Source organism: Lampetra planeri, chromosome 20 (assembly GCF_965212315.1).
Source record: "Lampetra planeri chromosome 20, kcLamPlan1.2.h2, whole genome shotgun sequence".
Lineage (NCBI taxonomy): Eukaryota > Metazoa > Chordata > Hyperoartia > Petromyzontiformes > Petromyzontidae > Lampetra > Lampetra planeri.
The window spans coordinates 12,870,492-12,892,574 of NC_136126.1; the positions used below are offsets into that span (position 1 = coordinate 12,870,492).

At 59.0% G+C, this 22,083-nt stretch overlaps 1 protein-coding gene across 7 annotated transcripts in view; it reads right to left on the reverse strand.

Moving 5' to 3' along the window:
* FANCA (FA complementation group A) overlaps positions 1 to 11,520 on the reverse strand; it is a 158,072-nt gene extending 146,552 nt beyond the window's left edge. For 3 of the 7 annotated variants that reach the window (XR_013586503.1, XM_078603617.1, XM_078603613.1), the window contains exons 1-4: positions 5,898 to 6,006; positions 5,087 to 5,223; positions 3,299 to 3,380; positions 2,662 to 2,852 (exon numbers count right to left, since the gene is read on the reverse strand). Coding sequence is in view for 6 of the 7 variants with exons in the window: in XM_078603617.1 (XP_078459743.1) it covers positions 2,662 to 2,852; positions 3,299 to 3,380; positions 5,087 to 5,200 (387 nt within the window). In the remaining variant the exon portion in view is untranslated. Of the gene's footprint in view, positions 1 to 2,661; positions 2,853 to 3,298; positions 3,381 to 5,086; positions 5,224 to 5,897; positions 6,058 to 11,415 lie in introns of those variants that run through there. The other 4 variants (XM_078603618.1, XM_078603614.1, XM_078603615.1 and 1 more) reach the window with 3 other exon arrangements.
* Positions 11,521 to 22,083: the final 10,563 nt, after the last annotated feature.

Consider the following 22,083-nt stretch of genomic DNA (forward strand, 5'->3'; position numbering starts at 1 on the left):
GTCTGACGCAGGGCTAACTGTGAACATGGCTTGTCTGATGCAGGGCTAACTGTGAACACGGCTTGTCTGATGCAGGGCTAACTGTGAACACGGCTTGTCTGATGCAGGGCTAACTGTGAACACGGCTTGTCTGACGCAGGGCTAACTGTGAACACAGCGTGTCTGATGCAGGGCTAACTGTGAACACGGCTTGTCTGATGCAGGGCTAACTGTGAACACGGCTTGTCTGAAGCAGGGCTAACTGTGAACACGGCTTGTCTGATGCAGGGCTAACTGTGAACACGGCTTGTCTGACGCAGGGCTAACTGTGAACATGGCTTGTCTGATGCAGGGCTAACTGTGAACACAGCTTGTCTGATGCAGGGCTAACTGTGAACACAGCTTGTCTGATGCAGGGCTAACTGTGAACACAGCTTGTGTGATGCAGGGCTAACTGTGAACACGGCTTGTCTGACGCAGGGCTAACTGTGAACACAGCTTGTCTGATGCAGGGCTAACTGTGAACACGGCTTGTCTGACGCAGGGCTAACTGTGAACACAGCTTGTCTGATTCAGGACTAACTGTGAACACAGCTTGTCTGATGCAGGGCTAACTGTGAACACGGCTTGTCTGATGCAGGGCTAACTGTGAACACGGCTTGTCTGACGCAGGGTTAAACTGTGAACACGGCTTGTCTGACGCAGGGCTAACTGTGAACACGGCTTGTCTGATGCAGGGCTAACTGTGAACACAGCTTGTCTGATGCAGGGCTAACTGTGAACACAGCTTGTCTGATGCAGGGCTAACTGTGAACACGGCTTGTCTGATGCAGGGCTAACTGTGAACACGGCTTGTCTGATGCAGGGCTAACTGTGAACACGGCTTGTCTGATGCAGGGCTAACTGTGAACACGGCTTGTCTGACGCAGGGCTAACTGTGAACACGGCTTGTCTGATGCAGGGCTAACTGTGAACACGGCTTGTCTGATGCAGGGCTAACTGTGAACATGGCTTGTCTGATGCAGGGCTAACTGTGAACACGGCTTGTCTGATGCAGGGCTAACTGTGAACACGGCTTGTCTGATGCAGGGCTAACTGTGAACACGGCTTGTCTGATGCAGGGCTAACTGTGAACACGGCTTGTCTGATGCAGGGCTAACTGTGAACACGGCTTGTCTGACGCAGGGCTAACTGTGAACACGGCTTTGTGTGACGCAGGGCTAACTGTGAACACGGCTTGTCTGATGCAGGGCTAACTGTGAACACAGCTTGTCTGATGCAGGGCTAACTGTGAACACAGCTTGTCTGACGCAGGGGCGAATATGAACCAGTTGAGTCCAGTCTTCATAATGACGAGTGAGTAAGAGTGTTTGGTTCAGTGATTGGTTCAGTGAGTGTATGAGTGCAAGTTGTTGAAGAAGCAAGTGCGTGAGCGAGTGGGTGTAATGCACTTACACCCAACAGTCTGTTCAGGCTATATGGAGGATCTTTGTTTTCATATGAATGAGTTGGTGAGTGTGACTACAGGCAGTCCTCGGCTTACAAACACCTACATTTACGAACCAGGTTCCATGAGATGTTTTGTTAAGATCGACTTAAAATGCAAACTCGCACTTGCAAACTGAACCGCAAAAAGATATTGTTCAGCAGAGCGATTCTGCACGAGATGTAACAAGTCAGCCTTGCATGGGAAGGGTTTGTGTGTGTGTGGTGCATCTGCCAATCATCTCAGTCAGTCAACCCATGGCACCTGGATCTGTCCTGTGACCTGCCAACAGGCATTAGACACTTCACGTGGCCTTAAAGTGCACATGGCCTGGCACAAGCGCCATGGTGACGTCACCACCACTTAGTGGTGAGTGGTGAATGGCGATTGTTGTTGTTGTGTGTTTAAGTGTGTGCGTGTACGCTTGTGCGTGCCCCCACGTGTGTGTGTGTGTAGGAGCGGTAGTTCAATGGTTACCGTGCTGTACTACCAACCCGGCGACCAGAGTTCAATTCCCACTCACGACAAAGACCAGTGACGATTATCTGAATCGGTCCTGGGCCTACCCGAGGTCAACTCAGCCTCAAATGGGTACCTAATGCAGTGTAAACATCGCCACTGGCGAGTCAAAGGCTGCCTAGCATGGTGCTGGCCACCCGCTCCCTCGTGTGCCATACCGTGCCGGCCTTCACAGGCACAGCTCGCTAACAGCACTTGCCATAACAGCCTGTGAAGGCTTCATGGGGGATCTTTGTCATTGGTGTATCTGTGTGTGCGCGTGCGTGCCCAGGATTCAAGGTAAGTGAAAATAAAACAGATTTTTTTTTCTATTCATGTTACCTTATTTAGTGTTTTATTTACTATACAATATTTATTACAGTATTAGATGCGCAGTACAATATTTCTTCTTAGTTAGGAATTTAACACTGCTTCCCTTTGTTGTTGAATCGTCCCACATTGTATAAACACTTACCGTATGTGCATTTAAATACAGTACCCTGCAAAGGGGACGAGATGAATTAGTGTGAGTGTGAGAAAGTTGCTAAATAAGTCCGTTTGTGAATGAATGAGTGTATGAGTGTATGAATGAGTTGCGTGCGAGTGAGTGAGCTAATGAGTGTCAGTTTGACAAAGTGTGCGAGTTATTGACTGTGTGCAAGCTGTTGAATGCGAGTGAGTGATGAGTGGACGCTCACTCTCTGCTCGGGCTCCAGCAGCGCCTGACACTTGGTGTGGTCTTGTGGGGTGTGGGTCGTGTCGCTCCGTGTGGGCTTGCGCACTCCCAGAATGCTCAGCATTTCGGCAGCCAGGAGCTTTGCGGCCAGGACATCACCACAGAGACCTGTGGCTGCTACTTGCTCCTGAACGATCTCCTGCATCCCTGAAACTAGAGGTGATGCTTCAATGATGAATACAAAACTGCGCGTGTCACTCACCACTGCCATGATCTCTTTCCCCACCCCCCACCCCAAGTTATTCTAACCATCCTCAATTAAACAAATATATTAGAGCAGATCATGGAAAAACGTTGCATATGTGATCATAAAGAAGTAGTTGTGATGGGTGTGTGCAGGATAGAGGGCGGCAGGTTACCGAGACTGGCATCGGTGTGGTACCTCGAGCCCAGTAACCAAAGGGACAACCTAAAGGCAGATGTTGGGAGACTACAAGAGCAGACCTTTGAGCTCGGATGTTCACCGTGCAACGGTTGCGAGATCTGGTGAACGGAAAGCAATGGGTGCAGTGTGTTGGCCACAGTTGCCTCCTGATCTTTGAGTTGTTCACCTCTAGATGACACGGAGACCCCTGGGTTTGCACTGTGGACAACTGTACCTGCACTGCCGATGACCACAGGGGCCTTCAAATGTCCAGGATCCGTGCCCAAAATGTCATTGCCTAAACCAAGGTCTGCAATCTTGACACAACAAAAAACAAGAAAACGTAATATTTTTCAAGTGCATTTAGGCAATGTAAAGCTGTGCTAAGCCCAGCAATATTTTTTGTTGCAGTCATTTGTAACCAGGCAGAGATCAACTAACTTTACTTCAGAACCTAGTTTAATCGTGTGCGGCTGACACCCAGTTTCAAACTCAGGATTTCAGTGGTGCTGGTTCACCACCCGCTAGAACACCAATTCAGTCAATAGCAGTTGAACAATATATTCCTTAATCTTCTAACGTTATCTATTCCCTCATACGCACAGCAGTTTTTCTATGGGTACTATGGTTTCAAGGTGGAGTGGAGGCACATCGGTTAGGGCACTGATAAGAACTCAGCATCCCGAATCCAATTCCCGCGCATGACTAACAGCATTGGCAAGTGACATACGCAAGTCCTGATGCACCTTTCCCCTCAAACACTCTCAACCCTTTCACCAACCACCAAGGACCAGCGTGGTAAAGTATGCTAAAAAAAATCCCCATGACCACCACAGTAAGCGGATCCTTTCATGCAGGAGAAAAGTGACAAAGTGTTGTAATCAAATAAAATCTGCTTTCCTCCCACACAAAACTAAATACTAATTAATGTAACTGACCAAAAAATGCAATACAGGGCCCACCTGAGAAAAAGTCTTCATCCTCTGTAAGACTTTATAGGGTAAATAAAATGGCATGATTGTTGTTACCATTATAATTATACTTGCAACCGTGCACACAAGGCTCTCAGTGAACTCGGACGCAGCAAACGTAAAGGGTGAGGATCACAATGTAAGACACCGGAGGACGCGGAGAGGAGAGAGGTGGAACAGGGTGCTGGGAACGCGAACGACAGATGCAGAATGGTGCCACAGATGCAGAATGGTGCCACAGATGCAGAATGGTGCCACAGATGCAGAATGGTGCCACAGATACATGTGCGCTATTTTTTAAAATATTTTCTTTATTCACATTTTCGGCACAATGATACATTCCAGCAATAAACATGTACGCTCTTATTCAGATAGCTCACCGTTGTATGTATGTGTGTATGTTTGTAAACTTCTTTCGCACCATACATAGCCAACCATGCTAATCGGAGGTGCGCGGGGAAAGGTCAAACTTAACACAAAAAGCAGTTTTAAATAAATTAGTTTTCAACCTGGATGTAAAAGTGCATAGCGCCCAGTGGCTTCATAATATCGTAAGGAAGCGCGTTCCAGACGGCCACAGAAGCGCATCTGAAAGCACGCGATGCAGTGACCGTCTTTGTTCAATGGCTAGCCAAAAATCCGCTGCGAGGATGAGCGGAGTTCGTGTGATGATGGTGTATGCTCCTTGACGAGATCAGTAAAGGTATTGTGGTTCATTTGTGGCAAGCGCCTTGCGTGTACTGAGCGCGGCCTCATAACTTATTCGTTTGGCAACCGGAAGGCAACTCAGCTCGGCAAGCACTGGGCAGACACGGTCAGATCTCGCGGTACCAAGCCATGACACGTGCCAAAGAATTGTACACACGCTGCAGCTTGGTCAGGTTGACATTTTATGGAGTTAGCTGTTCTTTTATTAATACTGTACAAACATGAGGGGTGGAACATGAGGAGGGGGGGGGCAGAGATTTGGCTAATATGGGAGGTCAAAGGGCTGTGCGTCTGGGCTGAGTGGGGGAAGATCTCGCAAAGTGAACACAAGGGCGCTCGCTCACCTCCTTAAACAGGAGGTCAACCTCCACGTGGCTGGTCACCAGCTGCTGCACGCTCCTCCTCAGTTGTTCAGCGTCCATAGGCGACCCGAACCCCTTCCCGTGCACCGCCTTCATGCCCAGGATCGTAGCCAGCCTCCCTGCACCGTCAGCGCAGACACCAGCAGCTTGCAAAGTACCACAATTGTCGTCATCTCCACTGGCGCCTTGGGGTTTGTCTCAGATACAACTTGTGCGTGGCGTGCTGCCAAGACATACATCGGCGACCGTTATGCAGACAATTAATTTGGGTTTGCCAACTTTTCCACTGTAAACCAATAACAGATGTTGGTTTTTTTTCGGTCAACCCAAGGGACATCAGAACTGGGTTGCAAATCGCAATAAAGTTCACAACTCCGCTGCGAGATCTGGGCACAAGTGAACTCCTGTCACCCGAAGAGACCCCAAGCAGCTGGCCACCCAACGAAGATTCGGTCTCACCCAGTGTCACCTTCACTCATCAAAGCTAAGAAATCATGTGTTTATAACTTGTTTCGCACCATACGTAGCCAACCGTGCTAAGTTTGCAACCAACATAGCCTCTAAAGCACAATAACGATACTTTGTATACAGCATCATCAGTATATTATTGATGATGCAGTAAACAGTATATTGTGTACCGCGTCCTCGTGCGGTACATCTCAAGTCGGCACAATCCCAAAATGTCCAAAATAAGTGACGTCACGAGTAGTGCTATCACGAGTGACTGCACGTACAGTGAGTGCCGTCACGAGTGACTGTACGTACAATAGGTGCTGCCACGAGAGTGACTTACGTACAGTAGGTGCTGTCACGAGTGACTTACGTACAGTGAGTGCTGTCACGAGAGTGACTGTACGTACAGTGGGTGCTGCCACGAGTGACTATACGTACAGTGAGTGCTGTGTACCGCGCGTCGCTTCCAAAAAACGCGCGGGAAAATTGCGCGAGCTCGGAGCCCCTCCCCCTCGCCCGGAGCCCCTCCCCCTCGCCCGGAGCCCCTCCCCCTCGCCCGGAGCCCCTCCCCCTCGCCCGGAGCCCCTCCACCTCGCCCGGAGCCCCTCCCCCTCGCCCGGAGCCCCTCCCCCTCGCCCGGAGCCCCTCCCCCTCGCCCGGAGCCCCTCCCCCTCGCCCGGAGCCCCTCCCCCTCGCCCGGAGCCCCTCCCCCTCGCCCGGAGCCCCTCGCCCGGAGCCCCTCCCCCTCGCCCGGAGCCCCTCCCCCTCGCCCGGAGCCCCTCCCCTCGCCCCTCCCCCTCGCCCGGAGCCCCTCCCCCTCGCCCGGAGCCCCTCCCCCTCGCCCGGATCCCCTCCCCCTCGCCCGGATCCCCTCCCCTTCGCCCGGATCCCCTTCCCCTCGCCCGGATCCCCTCCCCTTCGCCCGGATCCCCTCCCCCTCGCCCGGATCTCCTCCCCCTCGCCCGGAGCCCCTCCCCCTCGCCCGGATCTCCTCCCCCTCGTCCGGATCTCCTCCCGCTCGCCCGGATCCCCTCCCCCTCGCCCGGATCTCCTCCCCCTCGCCCGGAGCCCCTCCCCCTCGCCCGGATCTCCTCCCCCTCGCCCGGATCTCCTCCCCCTCGTCCGGATCTCCTCCCGCTCGCCCGGATCTCCTCCCCCTCGCCCGGATCTCCTCCCCCTCGTCCGGATCTCCTCCCCCTCGCCCGGATCCCCTCCCCCTCGCCCGGATCTCCTCCCGCTCGCCCGGATCCCCTCCCCCTCGCCCGGATCTCCTCCCCCTCGCCCGGATCTCCTCCCCCTCGCCCGGATCTCCTCCCCCTCGTCCGGATCTCCTCCCGCTCGCCCGGATCTCCTCCCCCTCCCCCGGATCTCCTCCCCCTCCCCCGGATCTCCTCCCCCTCCCCCGGATCTCCTCCCGCTCGCCCGGAGCCCCTCGCCCGGAGCCCCTCGCCCGGAGCCCCTCCCCCTCGCCCGGAGCCCCTCCCCCTCGCCCGGAGCCCCTCCCCCTCGCCCGGAGCCCCTCCCCCTCGCCCGGAGCCCCTCCCCCTCGCCCGGAGCCCCTCCACCTCGCCCGGAGCCCCTCGCCCGGAGCCCCTCGCCCGGAGCCCCTCCCCCTCGCCCGGAGCCCCTCGCCCGGAGCCCCTCGCCCGGAGCCCCTCCCCCTCGCCCGGAGCCCCTCCCCCTCGCCCGGAGCCCCTCCCCCTCGCCCGGAGCCCCTCCCCCTCGCCCGGAGCCCCTCCCCCTCGCCCGGAGCCCCTCCCCCTCGCCCGGAGCCCCTCCCCCTCGCCCGGAGCCCCTCCCCCTCGCCCGGAGCCCCTCCCCCTCGCCCGGAGCCCCTCCCCCTCGCCGGGAGCCCCTCCCCCTCGCCCGGAGCCCCTCCCCCTCGCCCGGAGCCCCTCCCCCTCGCCCGGAGCCCCTCGCCCGGAGCCCCTCCCCCTCGCCCGGAGCCCCTCCCCCTCGCCCGGAGCCCCTCCCCTCGCCCCTCCCCCTCGCCCGGAGCCCCTCCCCCTCGCCCGGAGCCCCTCCCCCTCGCCCGGATCCCCTCCCCCTCGCCCGGATCCCCTCCCCTTCGCCCGGATCCCCTTCCCCTCGCCCGGATCCCCTCCCCTTCGCCCGGATCCCCTCCCCCTCGCCCGGATCTCCTCCCCCTCGCCCGGATCTCCTCCCCCTCGCCCGGATCTCCTCCCCCTCGCCCGGATCTCCTCCCCCTCGTCCGGATCCCCTCCCGCTCGCCCGGATCCCCTCCCCCTCGCCCGGATCTCCTCCCCCTCGCCCGGATCTCCTCCCCCTCGCCCGGATCTCCTCCCCCTCGTCCGGATCTCCTCCCGCTCGCCCGGATCTCCTCCCCCTCGCCCGGATCTCCTCCCCCTCGCCCGGATCTCCTCCCCCTCATCCGGATCTCCTCCCCCTCGCCCGGATCCCCTCCCCCTCGCCCGGATCTCCTCCCCCTCGTCCGGATCTCCTCCCGCTCGCCCGGATCCCCTCCCCCTCGCCCGGATCTCCTCCCCCTCGCCCGGATCTCCTCCCCCTCGCCCGGATCTCCTCCCCCTCGCCCGGATCTCCTCCCCCTCGTCCGGATCTCCTCCCGCTCGCCCGGATCTCCTCCCCCTCCCCCGGATCTCCTCCCCCTCCCCCGGATCTCCTCCCCCTCCCCCGGATCTCCTCCCGCTCGCCCGGAGCCCCTCGCCCGGAGCCCCTCGCCCGGAGCCCCTCCCCCTCGCCCGGAGCCCCTCCCCCTCGCCCGGAGCCCCTCCCCCTCGCCCGGAGCCCCTCCCCCTCGCCCGGAGCCCCTCCCCCTCGCCCGGAGCCCCTCCCCCTCGCCCGGAGCCCCTCCCCCTCGCCCGGAGCCCCTCCCCCTCGCCCGGAGCCCCTCCCCCTCGCCCGGAGCCCCTCCCCCTCGCCCGGAGCCCCTCCCCCTCGCCCGGAGCCCCTCGCCCGGAGCCCCTCGCCCGGAGCCCCTCCCCCTCGCCCGGAGCCCCTCGCCCGGAGCCCCTCCCCCTCGCCCGGAGCCCCCTCCCCCTCGCCCGGAGCCCCTCCCCCTCGCCCGGAGCCCCTCCCCCTCGCCCGGAGCCCCTCCCCCTCGCCCGGAGCCCCTCCCCCTCGCCCGGAGCCCCTCCCCCTCGCCCGGAGCCCCTCCCCCTCGCCCGGAGCCCCTCCCCCTCGCCCGGAGCCCCTCCCCCTCGCCCCTCCCCCTCGCCCGGAGCCCCTCCCCCTCGCCCGGAGCCCCTCCCCCTCGCCCGGAGCCCCTCGCCCGGAGCCCCTCGCCCGGAGCCCCTCGCCCGGAGCCCCTCCCCCTCGCTCGGAGCTCCTTGCCCGGAGCCCCTCCCCCTCGCCCGGAGCCCCTCCCCCTCGCCCGGAGCCCCTCCTTGACCCCCTCGGCACGGGGGGGGGGGCTCCCTGAGCGGCGGCCTCACAGAGCAGCAGCAGCAGCTCAACCGTTGCCTGGACACTAAGTCTCCTCGACATCAACAACGTCCAGGGCGCGTTTTATGTAACCCTTAAGGCGAAGTTTACCCGCATGACGAGAGCCTGAACCCCTCACCACCCCCCCCCCCACCTTACCCCCCCTCACCACACCCCTCCTCACCCCCCCTCACCTTCCCTCACCTCACCCCCCTCACCTCACCCCCCTCACCTCACCTCACCCCCCTCACCTCACCCCTCCCCACCTCACCACACCCCCCTCACCACACCCCCTCACAACCCCCTCACCACACCCCCCTCACCTCACCCCCCCTAACCGGAGCCCCTCCCCCTAACCTCACCTTCCTCACCTCACCCCCCTCACTCTCCTCACCTCAACCCCCTCACCACGCCCCCCTCACCATACCCCCCCTCACCACACCCCCCTCACCACACCCCCCTAACCTCACCCCCCCCTCACCTCACCTCACCCCCCTCACCATACCCCCCTCACCACACCCCCCTCACCACACCCCCCTAACCTGACCCTCCTCACCTCACCCCCCTCACCATACCCCCCTCACCACACCCCCCTCACCACTCCCCCCTCACCACACCCCCCTCACCTCACCCCCCTCACCACACCCCCCTCACCTCACCCCCCTCACCACACCCCCCCTAACCTCACCCCCCTCACCTCACCTCACCCCTCTCACCACACCCCCTCACCACACCCCCTCACCTCACCTCACCCCCCTAACCACACCCCCCTCACCTCACCCCCCTCACCATACCCCCCTCACCACACCCCCCTCACCACACCCCCCTAACCTGACCCTCCTCACCTCACCCCCCTCACCATACCCCCCTCACTACACCCCCCTCACCACTCCCCCCCTCACCACACCCCCCTCACCTCACCCCCCTCACCACACCCCCCTCACCTCACCCCCCCTCACCACACCCCCCTCACCACACCCCCCTAACCTCACCCCCCTCACCTCACCTCACCCCCCTCACCACACCCCCTCACCACACCCCCTCACCTCACCTCACCCCCCTAACCACACCCCCCTCACCTCACCCCCCTCACCATACCCCCCTCACCACACCCCCCTCACCACACCCCCCTAACCTGACCCTCCTCATCTCACCCCCCTCACCACACCCCCCTCACCACTCCCCCCCTCACCACTCCCCCCTCACCACTCCCCCCTCACCTCACCCCCCTCACCACACCCCCCTCACCACACCCCCCAACCTCACCCCCCTCACCTCACCTCACCCCCCTCACCATACCCCCCTCACCACACCCCCCTCACCACACCCCCCTCACCTGACCCTCCTCACCTCACCCCCCTCACCACACCCCCCTCACCTCACCCCCCTCACCACACCTCACCCCCCCCAACCACACCCCCTCACCACACCCCCTCACCTCACCTCACCCCCCTAACCACACCCCCCTCACCACACCCCCCCTCACCATACCCCCCCTCACCACACCCCCCTCACCTTACCCCCCTCACCACACCCCCCTCACCACACCCCCCTCACCTCACCCCCCTCACCTCACCTCACCCCCCTCACCATACCCCCTCACCACACCCCCCTCACCTCACCTCACCCCCCTCACCACACCCCCCTCACCACACCCCCCTCACCTCACCTCACCCCCCTCACCACACCCCCCTAACCTCACCTCACCCCCCTCACCATACTCACCATACCCCCCTCGCCACACCCCCCCGCACCACCCCCCCTAACCTCACCAAACCCCCTCACCTCACCACACCCCCCTCACCTCACCCCTCTGATCGCTCTCACCTCACCCCCCTCACCTCACCCCCCCCCCCCTAGTGGGAGTGTTTAGAGAATGCGTCGCTGTGGTCGTGCCAGCAACTGGAGACGCCGGGAGGACCTCCACGTCGCTCTGTGCTGCCGGCGATCGACACCCGCCTGAGGATGTTGTTACTTCAAGACCGAGTTACCTTTAAATCTCACTCAGCCCGAATAGACGGAGCACGGCAAGGAGGAGTAACCTCTGCGGTGGTCCTCATCCTAACATTTATATCGCGCCTTAAGACGCTTTAGAGAGTTAAGAAGAGTGAACAACGCGTGTGTAACGGTGGGGGAAGCAATGGGAGCGAGTCCTTGATGCGCGAATTCGTTTAAAGCGAAATTGACGACGGTAATGATAAATGGATGTAATGAATGGGGGGTGAGTGGTAGCCATGGCATGAGAATACGAAGAGGGAATGGCAGCGGCGGTGGTGGTTATGAGTGGGAGATTGAAGGGATCGTGGTGAGCTTCGGGACACACGAGTGAGGTTTGAGCGAATGCGACTGCGTAATGTGACGGAGGAGTTTGGTCCGGTATGGGGGGGGGGGGTGTGGATTGAGCAAGAGGAACAGAGGAGGAGACGGCAAAGATTGCACGCGGGGGAAACTCTCACCCCGACACCTCGCACAGGGCCCGGGTCACTCCGCAGCGTCCCCGTCCCCCGCAGGCGCCGGGTGCCTAGTCGAGCTCCCAGCCTCTCGCCCTCGGCAGCAGCAGCCAGCAGCCAGCCAGCAGCCAGCCCATCGTGTGCCCGCCTGTGCTAGGGCTCATCCCCCCCCCTCCTCCCCCCGCCGTAATTGTCGCGCCACTAATTAGACCCAATCTGCATGCGCCATCAAGGGGACCCAGTTGGGACTTCAGGCACGGGGTGGCCAATGTTTATATATCAACAGCTCGCTCTCGAACTCGTTCTCCCACCCGTAAATACAACCTCGTCCGTTCCCAGCTCAGTGCCGCTGAATGGCTGAACAGCAGCAACAAAGTACATGCCACATTTACAATGCTGCTGCTGCTACCATTGCCAAGTAAAGTATCGAACACTGATCTTAAAGCTTTCGTGACTGCAGGAATTCATATTCTTGGGTCTTACGGTAAAGCCACGTAGATAGAAAAAATAATACTGGTAGGAACGAAGTGGACCAGCCACCAATAGATTATTTCGTCCGTCCGACCGTGTAGCAACATCGCCCCCTACTACAAACACTTGTCGCCCCCTACTGCAAACACTTGGCATGACCCTACAAAAACCTTTAGACTCAGTGAGGCTTTCCTGGCTAAACAAGTGTAACATTCCCTTATAATTCCCTGAGATAGCTTTTAATTAAAACTTTGAAATTCAAATTTTACTCACAGCGCCCTAAAGCCTACAGCTAGGCCTAAAGCCTACAACTAGGCCTGAAACTCTCCCTTCGCATCCTACCCCCGCGTGTGTGAAAGGGAGTTAATGTTTAAAAATGTTACATTCCCTCATGTTTTTCAATAGAAACATTTACATTTAAAGCTTTTACATTAATAATTAAAACATTTCAATTAAAAATTAACTCACGGCGCCCTAAAGCCTACGGCTAGGCCTAAAGCCTAGAACTAGGCCTGAAACTCTCCCTTCGTATCGTACCCCTGCGTGTGTGAAAGGGAGTTAATGTTTAACAATGTTACATTCCCTCATGTTTTTAAATAGAAACATTTAAATTTACATTTCAATTAAAAATTAACTCACGGCGCCCTAAAGCCTACGGCTAGGCCTAAAGCCTAGAACTAGGCCTGAAACTCTCCCTTCGTATCGTACCCCCGCGTGTGTGAAAGGGAGTTAATGTTTAACAATGTTACATTCCCTCATGTTTTTAAATAGAAACATTTAAATTTAAAGCTTTTACATAAATAATTAAAACATTTAAATTAAAAATTAACTCACAGCGCCCTAAAGCCTACAGCTAGGCCTAAAGCCTAGAACTAGGCCTCAATCTCTCCCTTCGTATGGTCCGATTAGGTGTAGCAACATCGCCCCCTACTGCAAACACTTGGCAGGACCCTACAAAAATCTTTTGACTCAGTGGGGCTTTCCTGGCTAAACAAGTGTAATAATACATTATGTTTATATTCTTTGGTTATTCGTTCCTACCAGCCCACCCCGCAGGGTCCTGTTAAAAATGCGGCTTTACCGAAAGACGCAAGAATATCTCGCACTGCCCCACACCTTTAAAGATCAGCTGTGGTACCGTTCAATAACCTAGTGACGAGTATCTGCATCGGTGCAGGGCCTCTGTGATGCCGCCGCCACGAAGCCGTTCAGCAGGCGCCCCATCTACGACCTCGCCACCACCAAGCGACGGAGCCGACCCCGCGTCCCCCTCACCTCACCTCACATGAACACACCCGCACGCATTTCCCCCCACCCATAGAGCTCCGAGGGGAGGTCACCTGGCCGACCGGTTTTTATCCGAGAAGCCCTTATCGGGATTAAACTTTCATGGTTTCCGGCGACCAGGGAATTGGACGACCTCCCCCGACGCTACTTTGCACCGCGGTGCTGCGACCGGCCTTAAGATTGCAAGGTCGCAGCGAGGGGCCACTCGGCCACCGCGGGTGAAACGCATCCCACACACCCCACACACGCAAGTATCGACGGGGCAGGCAGAGGGAATAAGCATTGTGATGGAGGAGCATCATTAGAAAACACGCAGTGCATCTGAATTGCATAATCAGGCACCCCCGCACAGGGAGCGGAGGGACGGCATAATTACGCTCGGGCACGCAGGCACCATTGTTAGGGGAGTAAAGGATAAGGCTGTTAGTATGAGTAATCGGGAGAGCGGGGTCACGCGGGGAGCCGTGCACAAATTCCCACGGCGCACCTTTGTGACGTACGCCGCCGCATGAACTGCAATAATGGGGGGGCCTGCGTGAGAAAGGGATTGATTGGAATTTGCGCCGCGCAGGTCGCTCATTGATTAGCATAACAAAAGCGCCGTGGAGGCGCCGCGGAGCCGCCGTGCTCGTGCAAGGGGGGCGCGAGCCATTGTTTAGAGTTTACGCCGCGCGGACAGAGGATTAATTAGCATAGCGAAGGCGCACGGTACGTGGGAAGGGGGTAGGGGCCTGAGTCCGGGAATTAGGATAAAAAGGGAGCGTAGCGAGGTAGAGCTCTCTCTTACTCCGAGAAGCCAGTGTCCAAGACGGCCCCCAGCTCTGCCCTCCGGACGTCCGTGCGACGTGTCGAGGCAAGCAGCGAGGAAAACCCACGGAACGTCGAGTGCCTCAAACCGTGAGTAAGGAGGTAAAAGTATTTCGTGAACGATAAATAGGGAATAGGTCCCGGGTTAGTAGAGTAGGCAGCCTCGTCGATTCATACTGACTCAACAACCAGTCCCAGGTAGCAGATAATAAATCATTAATAGCTGATCGTGGCCTCGTGTGATCTCGTGTTATAAGTGTGAACGCGTGTGGTACTGTGTATGCGTAAGCTCGCAGCGTGCGTAATCGGCGTACCCCAGGTGCGCGATCATAACGTGAGCGGCCAGCGGGCGGCGAGCGCGGCGCAGAGCGGCGCAAGAGTGGGAATCGCGTGTGGAGCTGTATGTGTGTGTGCGCGCACGTTCACGACGTGTATAATACAGGTGCGCGATCCTAACGTGAGTGGTCAGTGTTGAGTGAGTGCCGCGCAGAGCTGTGTGTGGGTGTGCGCGTACGTAATTAACCATGCCTACTACGCGGACCCGCGGGGGAGGGGAATCCTCGAGCGACGGCTCTCACCCCATGGGTGAAGAACCCAGCAGCGGTTCGCCTAGCAGCGAGGGGGCGAGTAATGAGGTTAACCCGGCCGTTAGGGTTATTGAGGAAGGGATCTCGGGGGCGAGCGACCCCCACATATTGGTGTCAGAAACGGGACGATCCCCCGCACCCCCAAGGGAAAGAGGCCCCCCAACCCAGATTAAAATCAAATGCACATTTACGGGCAAAGGAATTCCATCATGGAAATCGTTTGCCCGCAGCATCAGGGGGGCTAAAAAAGTTAATGGGTGGTCAGATGAGGAGGCGTTGCAGCAGTTAGAGCTACATTTAGATGGGCGGGCAGCTGACTTTGTGGAAGCTTTGCCCGCAAGCGCACAAACTCAGTGGGAAAAATTAATGTGCGAACTCGAACGGCGCTTCGGCGCCTATGACGAGGAGGATGCGCAGGCGGCCTTAGAGGCACGCCGTCGCCAACCCTGCGAGGATCTACGAGATTACGCCGAGGATGTACGCATGTTGACCCAGCTCGCGTACCCAGAGTACGAGGCCAAAATAATTGAGGGCCTCGCCGCCGGTAAAATCCAGCGATATTTGGCACACACCCCGTGGTGGCAGCCAAATGTCAACGGTACACGCCTCTCCTTTAACACCCTCGTCGAGCGCGCGCGCAAATGCGAGAAACTCTCGGGTGAGCGCGCGCAGCCTCGAGGGAGGGGACGAGAGTGCGCCGTAGCGAGCCTACTCTCCGACGAGGAGAAAGAGATCGCCATCGCAGTAAGGGGACGGGCAAGGGAGCCCCAGAGACCCAGCGAGAAAACCCCGGGGTGGGTAGCTGGGTTACAGGCCGGTATGGGAGATATGATAAACCAAGTAGGTGAGAGGGTAACCCAAGTAGACGATAAAATGAGCCGAAATATGGTTAAGCTACAGTGTACCGTTGAGACTGAGATGGGGGAACTACGCTCGACAGTAGGGGGGCTGGCTGGGAGGGTAGCCCAATTAGAGTCCGATATGGGACAACTGCGTACTGGGGGAGGGAGAGGGAACGCACAGGGGACCCGCTACGGAGCCGCCCCCCCTCCCCGGACATGTTATATGTGCGATCGCCGAGGGCATCTAGTGAGAGACTGTCCTGAAATCACCCGAGCTAGGCAGACGCGGGGGTTAAACTCCAACGCCTCCTAGTGAGCGGACCAACTAGGGGTGCAATCGACGCGGTCCCGATACAAATAGACGATAATGAGAATAATGGCGAGCGAGTGATCTCCACACAGGTTCCAGCAACAACGCCCACGGAAACGGTGACTCATGGCGACTGGCTACGGGAGCTGGTGGCAGGGATCACGGGGGCCACGTCGCTGGTGGAAGGGGAGGTGAACGGAATGCGTACCCGAATCCTGCTGGCCACGGGGGCGGTGGCCTCGCTCGTGAGCGCAGCGCACTGCAGCGCGATCGGGGTCGACGTGCATCACCTGCAGGCACCGGACCGCGCGCTGCACACGGCGAGCGGAGCCGGAATGGGGCTGCTGGGGAGAGCCACCCTAGAGGTCCGCATAGGCAGCCAGGTGTGCACCCAGGAGTTCTACGTGTCGAGTGCGTTGTGTCACGAGTGTATTGCAGGCACCGACCTCTTAGAAAAGCTGAGACTCAACGTGCAACCCCGCCAGCGATGCGCCACCATGGAGAGCAACGGCGAGCGGATTCCATTCCTGGGACGAGAACCAACGCGCCCCCGCTTCGCACCTGTGGCCGCTATCCTGGCGACGGCAGTCACCATTGGGCCGCTCACCGAGATGCTGGTGCCGGTGGCAACATCCCCCACCGACCCCGCGCTCCGACCATCAGGGGAGGTAATGCTAACTCCTCACCCGGAGTTGGCAAAACGGTATGGGGTCGTGGGATCCGCCACGTTGGTAAACGCAGATGGGGACCGATTGTTTATGCGGATGTTTAACCCGCACAATACCCCAGCGATACTGCGACGGCGCACCCCGATCGCCACTGTACACCCCCTGCACGCACGCCACTCTGACGAATCGGTGTTCGCACTCTGGGCTGAGGACCCCGGTCGTTCGGAGGGTGACCAGGACCTGGCCTGGCGAGTCGGCCCGACTCCCCGAGCCGAGGTCGTCCCCCTGCTCGACGCGTTACATGTGCCATGGGCGGATTTACCTAAGGGAGAGGCCGATCGGCTGCGCGAGTTACTGCGGGAGTATGCCGACGTGTTCAGTGAACACGAATCGGACGTGGGTCGGACCGACCTTGTTAAGCACCAAATTGACACCGGTGCAGCCCGACCCATCAAACTCCCTGCGTACCGAGTGGGCGCACCCGAACGCGCACAAATCAAAGAGGCGGTTGGGGACATGCTTCGCGATAACATTATTCAGCCCTCGGCGAGCCCCTGGTCAGCCCCGGTGGTACTAGTAACGAAAAAGGATGGGTCAACCCGGTTCTGCGTTGATTACCGTAAACTGAACGCCGTCACGCTCGGCGACGCCTTCCCCATACCCCGCATCGACGACACTTTTGACAGCCTCGCCGGAGCGCGATATTTTTCCACCCTCGATCTCGCGTCCGGGTACTGGCAGGTGGAGATGGCGGAGGAGGATCGGCCGAAAACCGCATTCACCACCCCGATGGGGCTATTCGAGTTTCGAGTACTCCCGTTCGCACTCACCAATGCGCCCGCGACGTTCCAGCGGCTGATGGAGTTGGTGATGCGGGGCTTGCAATGGGAACAGTGCCTGATTTACTTGGACGATGTGATAGTGTTCAGTAGATCTTTGTCTGAGCATTGGTCCAGGTTACGAGAGGTATTCCAGCGACTGCAAGCGGCTCATCTCAAGCTCAAGCCACGTAAGTGTTACATCGCACAACGCGAGGTGGGGTACCTCGGGCACCGCGTTAGCGAGGCAGGCGTGCACACCGATCCAGAGAAGGTGCGCGCTGTAGTGGAGTGGCCACGGCCAAGGAATCTGACGGAGATCAGATCATTTTTGGGGCTCGCCACATATTATCGTCGATTTGTAAAGGGATTCAGCGAGATTGCACGCCCCCTCACCCAACTCACTTCCCCTAAGCACCCCTATCAGTGGACGGGGGCCTGCCAGACGGCCTTCACCACTCTCAAAAACCACCTCACCCACGCCCCCACCCTCGCTTTCCCCGATTTTACCACCGATTTTATTTTGGACACCGACGCCTGCAGCAGCGGGCTGGGCGCGGTGTTGTCACAGGTGCAGGACGGAACGGAACGAGTAATCGCGTACGCCAGCCGGACCTTGAGTGGGGCCGAGCTGAACTATTGTGTGACCCGCCAAGAGTTGTACGCCGTGATTTTCGCATGTAAGCAGTTCCGGCCGTATTTGTACGGCAGGAAATGTCGCGTACGCACTGACCATTATGCTCTGCAGTTTCTTCTTACATTCAAGGAGCCGCGGGGGCAGATGGCTCGGTGGCTGGCGCAGTTGCAGGAGTACAACCTGCAAATCGAGTACCGGGCTGGCCGGACGCATGCAAACGCGGACGCCTTGTCGAGGCGGCCCACGGTGTACGCCGAGACAAGGGCGGAGGAGGCCTGCCCGTGTTTCACGGGGGGAAGCTGCCTGCAGGCAACGGACCCCCGAGAGGCCGCGGCCACTGATCCCCCCCCAGCGAGAGAGAGTGCAGTGTGCGCCACAGAGACCCCCGCAGGTGGCACCGAGGATCCCGTCGGCCGCCCGGCAAGCGCGGGACCCACGGCTCGGGGCCCGGCGAACCACCCCGCCCCGATCGGACGGATCCAAGAGGACGTCGGCTGCGCCTTCCCGGGCCTGAACGACGAGCAGCTGAGACAGACCCAACAGCGGGATCCGGATCTGGCGGCGGTGGAGGCGGCGCTGCAGGAGGAGAAGAGCGCCCTACCAGGACCCTGGAGCGGTTTGTATGCCCGGTTGTGTGTGCGGAACGGAGTGGTACGGGAGTTGACCGAGGCCGGTCAGCCGGGGTGCGTCTGTGTTCCTGCCCAGGTGCGACCCCAGCTGCTACGGCTGGTGCATGACCACCCGCTCGGGGGCCATGACAGGGAACGACGCACTCGAGAGACCCTGCGTCGCCAGTATCTCTGGCCCAAATTGGCACAAGACGTGGCCGCCTGGGTACAGGGCTGCCGCGCCTGTCAGCAGTGCGGGCCGAAACCGGCACGATACCAGGTACCCCTAAGGCCGTTCCGCGTCAGCTGCACGAATCAGCTGGTCGGGATCGACCTACAGGGACCATTCCCACGATCCCATCGAGGCAACCGGTATATCCTCGTAGCAGTGGAGTATTTCACCCGCTACCCCGTGGCAGTGGCCATCCCTGATAAAACGGCCTTGGTGGTGGCCCGAGCATTCGTAGAGCATTACGTACTTAAGCATGGGATCCCCGAACGAGTCCTCACCGACCAGGGTAGCGAGTTCGAGGCTGAGTTGTTTCAAGCGCTGTGCCGAGAATTCGGAATCCAGAAGGACCGAACCACAGCCTACCACCCCCAGGCGAACGGTATGGTGGAGCGCATGAATCAGACCTTAGGGGGGAAGCTCAAACGTATGACGGCCGCCCATCAACGGGATTGGGACGAACACCTCCCCTACGCCCTGTTCGCCTACACCACCACTGTGCACACATCGACGGGACAAACCCCGTTCCTAATGATGTTTGGTCGTGAGTCTCGTTTACCCGCAGATCTGCTGTTCGGCGTTCCCCCACCCCAAACGGAGGAAGGGAGCCGACCCGTCGAGCACCTGATGGAGACCCTACGAGGGGTCCGGGGCCGGGCCTACCCGCACGGGGAGGCTGCGCATCGGCGACAGGAGCAGAGCACACTGGCGGGGACCATGGACCGTGGTGCGGCAAATCTCCCCCTGGACGGTATTGATCCAAGGTGGAGAGAGAGGACGCGAAACGGTGGTTAACGTCCACCGTTTAAAATCATGGAGAGCAGCTCCGGCGGAGGAGATCCCCGCCGCCGGAGTACCGCGGACCCACGGGACCCCCACCCCACCCGGGCTCGAGGGCCTCGCGCACTACATGGGCCCCGCCGGACCCCCAGTCCCGAGGCGCCCCGACCCCGCCAGGGGACGGCGTGGACGACGGCCCCTAAACCCCTCCGCTTCTGAGTTTGTACCCCAGCCCGCAGGTACCGAGGGACAGGGAGAGCCACTGGAGTGGAGGAGGAGGCCGCCGCAGGAGCTGCAGAGGACGGAGCCACCCGCCCCGAGACCAGCCACGAGGTCCGGACGGACCCCCCGGACCCCGCAGCGTTTCCTCGTGGGCGCGGCTCAAGCAAGGTGCTCCAGTCAACCCGGGACGGGGACCAGCACCTCGGGGGGCTATGTGATGCCGCCGCTCAGCAGGCGCCCCATCTACGACCTCGCCACCACCAAGCGACGGAGCCGACCCCGCGTCCCCCTCACCTCACCTCACATGAACACACCCGCACGCATTTCCCCCCCACCCATAGAGCTCCGAGGGGAGGTCACCTGGCCGACCGGTTTTTATCCGAGAAGCCCTTATCGGGATTAAACTTTCACGGTTTCCGGCGACCAGGGAATTGGACGACCTCCCCCGACGCTACTTTGCACCGCGACCGGCCTTAAGATTGCAAGGTCGCAGCGAGGGGCCACTCGGCCACCGCGGGTGAAACGCATCCCACACACCCCACACACGCAAGTATCGACGGGGCAGGCAGAGGGAATAAGCATTGTGATGGAGGAGCATCATTAGAAAACACGCAGCGCATTTGAATTGCATAATCAGGCACCCCCGCACAGGGAGCGGAGGGACGGCATAATTACGCTCGGGCACGCAGGCACCATTGTTAGGGGAGTAAAGGATAAGGCTGTTAGTATGAGTAATCGGGAGAGCGGGGTCACGCGGGGAGCCGTGCACAAATTCCCACGGCGCACCTTTGTGACGTACGCCGCCGCATGAACTGCAATAATGGGGGGGCCTGCGTGAGAAAGGGATTGATTGGAATTTGCGCCGCGCAGGTCGCTCATTGATTAGCATAACAAAAGCGCCGTGGAGGCGCCGCGGAGCCGCCGTGCTCGTGCAAGGGGGGCGCGAGCCATTGTTTAGAGTTTACGCCGCGCGGACAGAGGATTAATTAGCATAGCGAAGGCGCACGGTACGTGGGAAGGGGGTAGGGGCCTGAGTCCGGGAATTAGGATAAAAAGGGAGCGTAGCGAGGTAGAGCTCTCTCTTACTCCGAGAAGCCAGCGTCCAAGACGGCCCCCAGCTCTGCCCTCCGGACGTCCGTGCGATGTGTCGAGGCAAGCAGCGAGGAAAACCCACGGAACGTCGAGTGCCTCAAACCGTGAGTAAGGAGGTAAAAGTATTTCGTGAACGATAAATAGGGAATAGGTCCCGGGTTAGTAGAGTAGGCAGCCTCGTCGATTCATACTGACTCAACAACCAGTCCCAGGTAGCAGACAATAAATCATTAATAGCTGATCGTGGCCTCGTGTGATCTCGTGTTATAAGTGTGAACGCGTGTGGTACTGTGTATGCGTAAGCTCGCGGCGTGCGTAATCGGCGTACCCCAGGTGCGCGATCATAACGTGAGTGGTCAGTGTTGAGTGAGTGCCGCGCAGAGCTGTGTGTGGGTGTGCGCGTACGTAATTAACCATGCCTACTACGCGGACCCGCGGGGGAGGGGAATCCTCGAGCGACGGCTCTCACCCCATGGTTCACCATGGAGGTCCAGCAGCGGTTCGCCTAGCAGCGAGGGGGCGAGTAATGAGGTTAACCCGGCCGTTAGGGGTATTGAGGGAGGGATCTCGGGGGCGAGCGACCCCCACACCTCCCCTAGGTCGACTCGGCCTCATGAATACATGGTGGGATGCGCAAATATCGCCACCGTGGAGACAAAGGCGGCCGGGCGTGGTGCTGACCACCACCACCCTCCCGTGTGCCGTCCCATCAGCACGCTCACAGCACTCGCCGCAACAGTCTGTTACGACTATGGGGGGAGGGTCTTTCTTATTAACGACACATTTAGACTTACGCAATTTAACCCCCCAAAACCTTTATTATTAATTATCAACGTGTTTTTTTTATAACTGTCTATGCCATGTGTTTAAATAAACTCTACATCCCTGGTGTCGACTTCCTGAACTCGGACATCGGATCGGTAACCAAAACAAGAAGATAAAACATTTTTCGAATCGAACCAAAAAAATGAACATTTCAAGAGGCGCAATGCACTCGGAGAGACGGTGGGCTCCTTGGTGAAGAGCGTCACGAAGACAGTCACTTGAAGCGTCGCAGATTTCCCACCCCTGCCCATGGTAAACTGGACTTCCATGGTGAACTGTACTCCCAAGGTGAACTGGACTCCCATGGTGAACTGGACTTTCATGATGAACAGGACTTTCATAGTGAACTGGACTTCCATGGTGAACTGGACTTGCATGGTAAACAGGACTTCCATGATGAACTGGACTCCCATGGTAAACTGGACTTCCATGGTAAACTGAACTTCCATGGTGAACTAGACTTCCATGGTGAGCAGGATTGTTATGGTAAA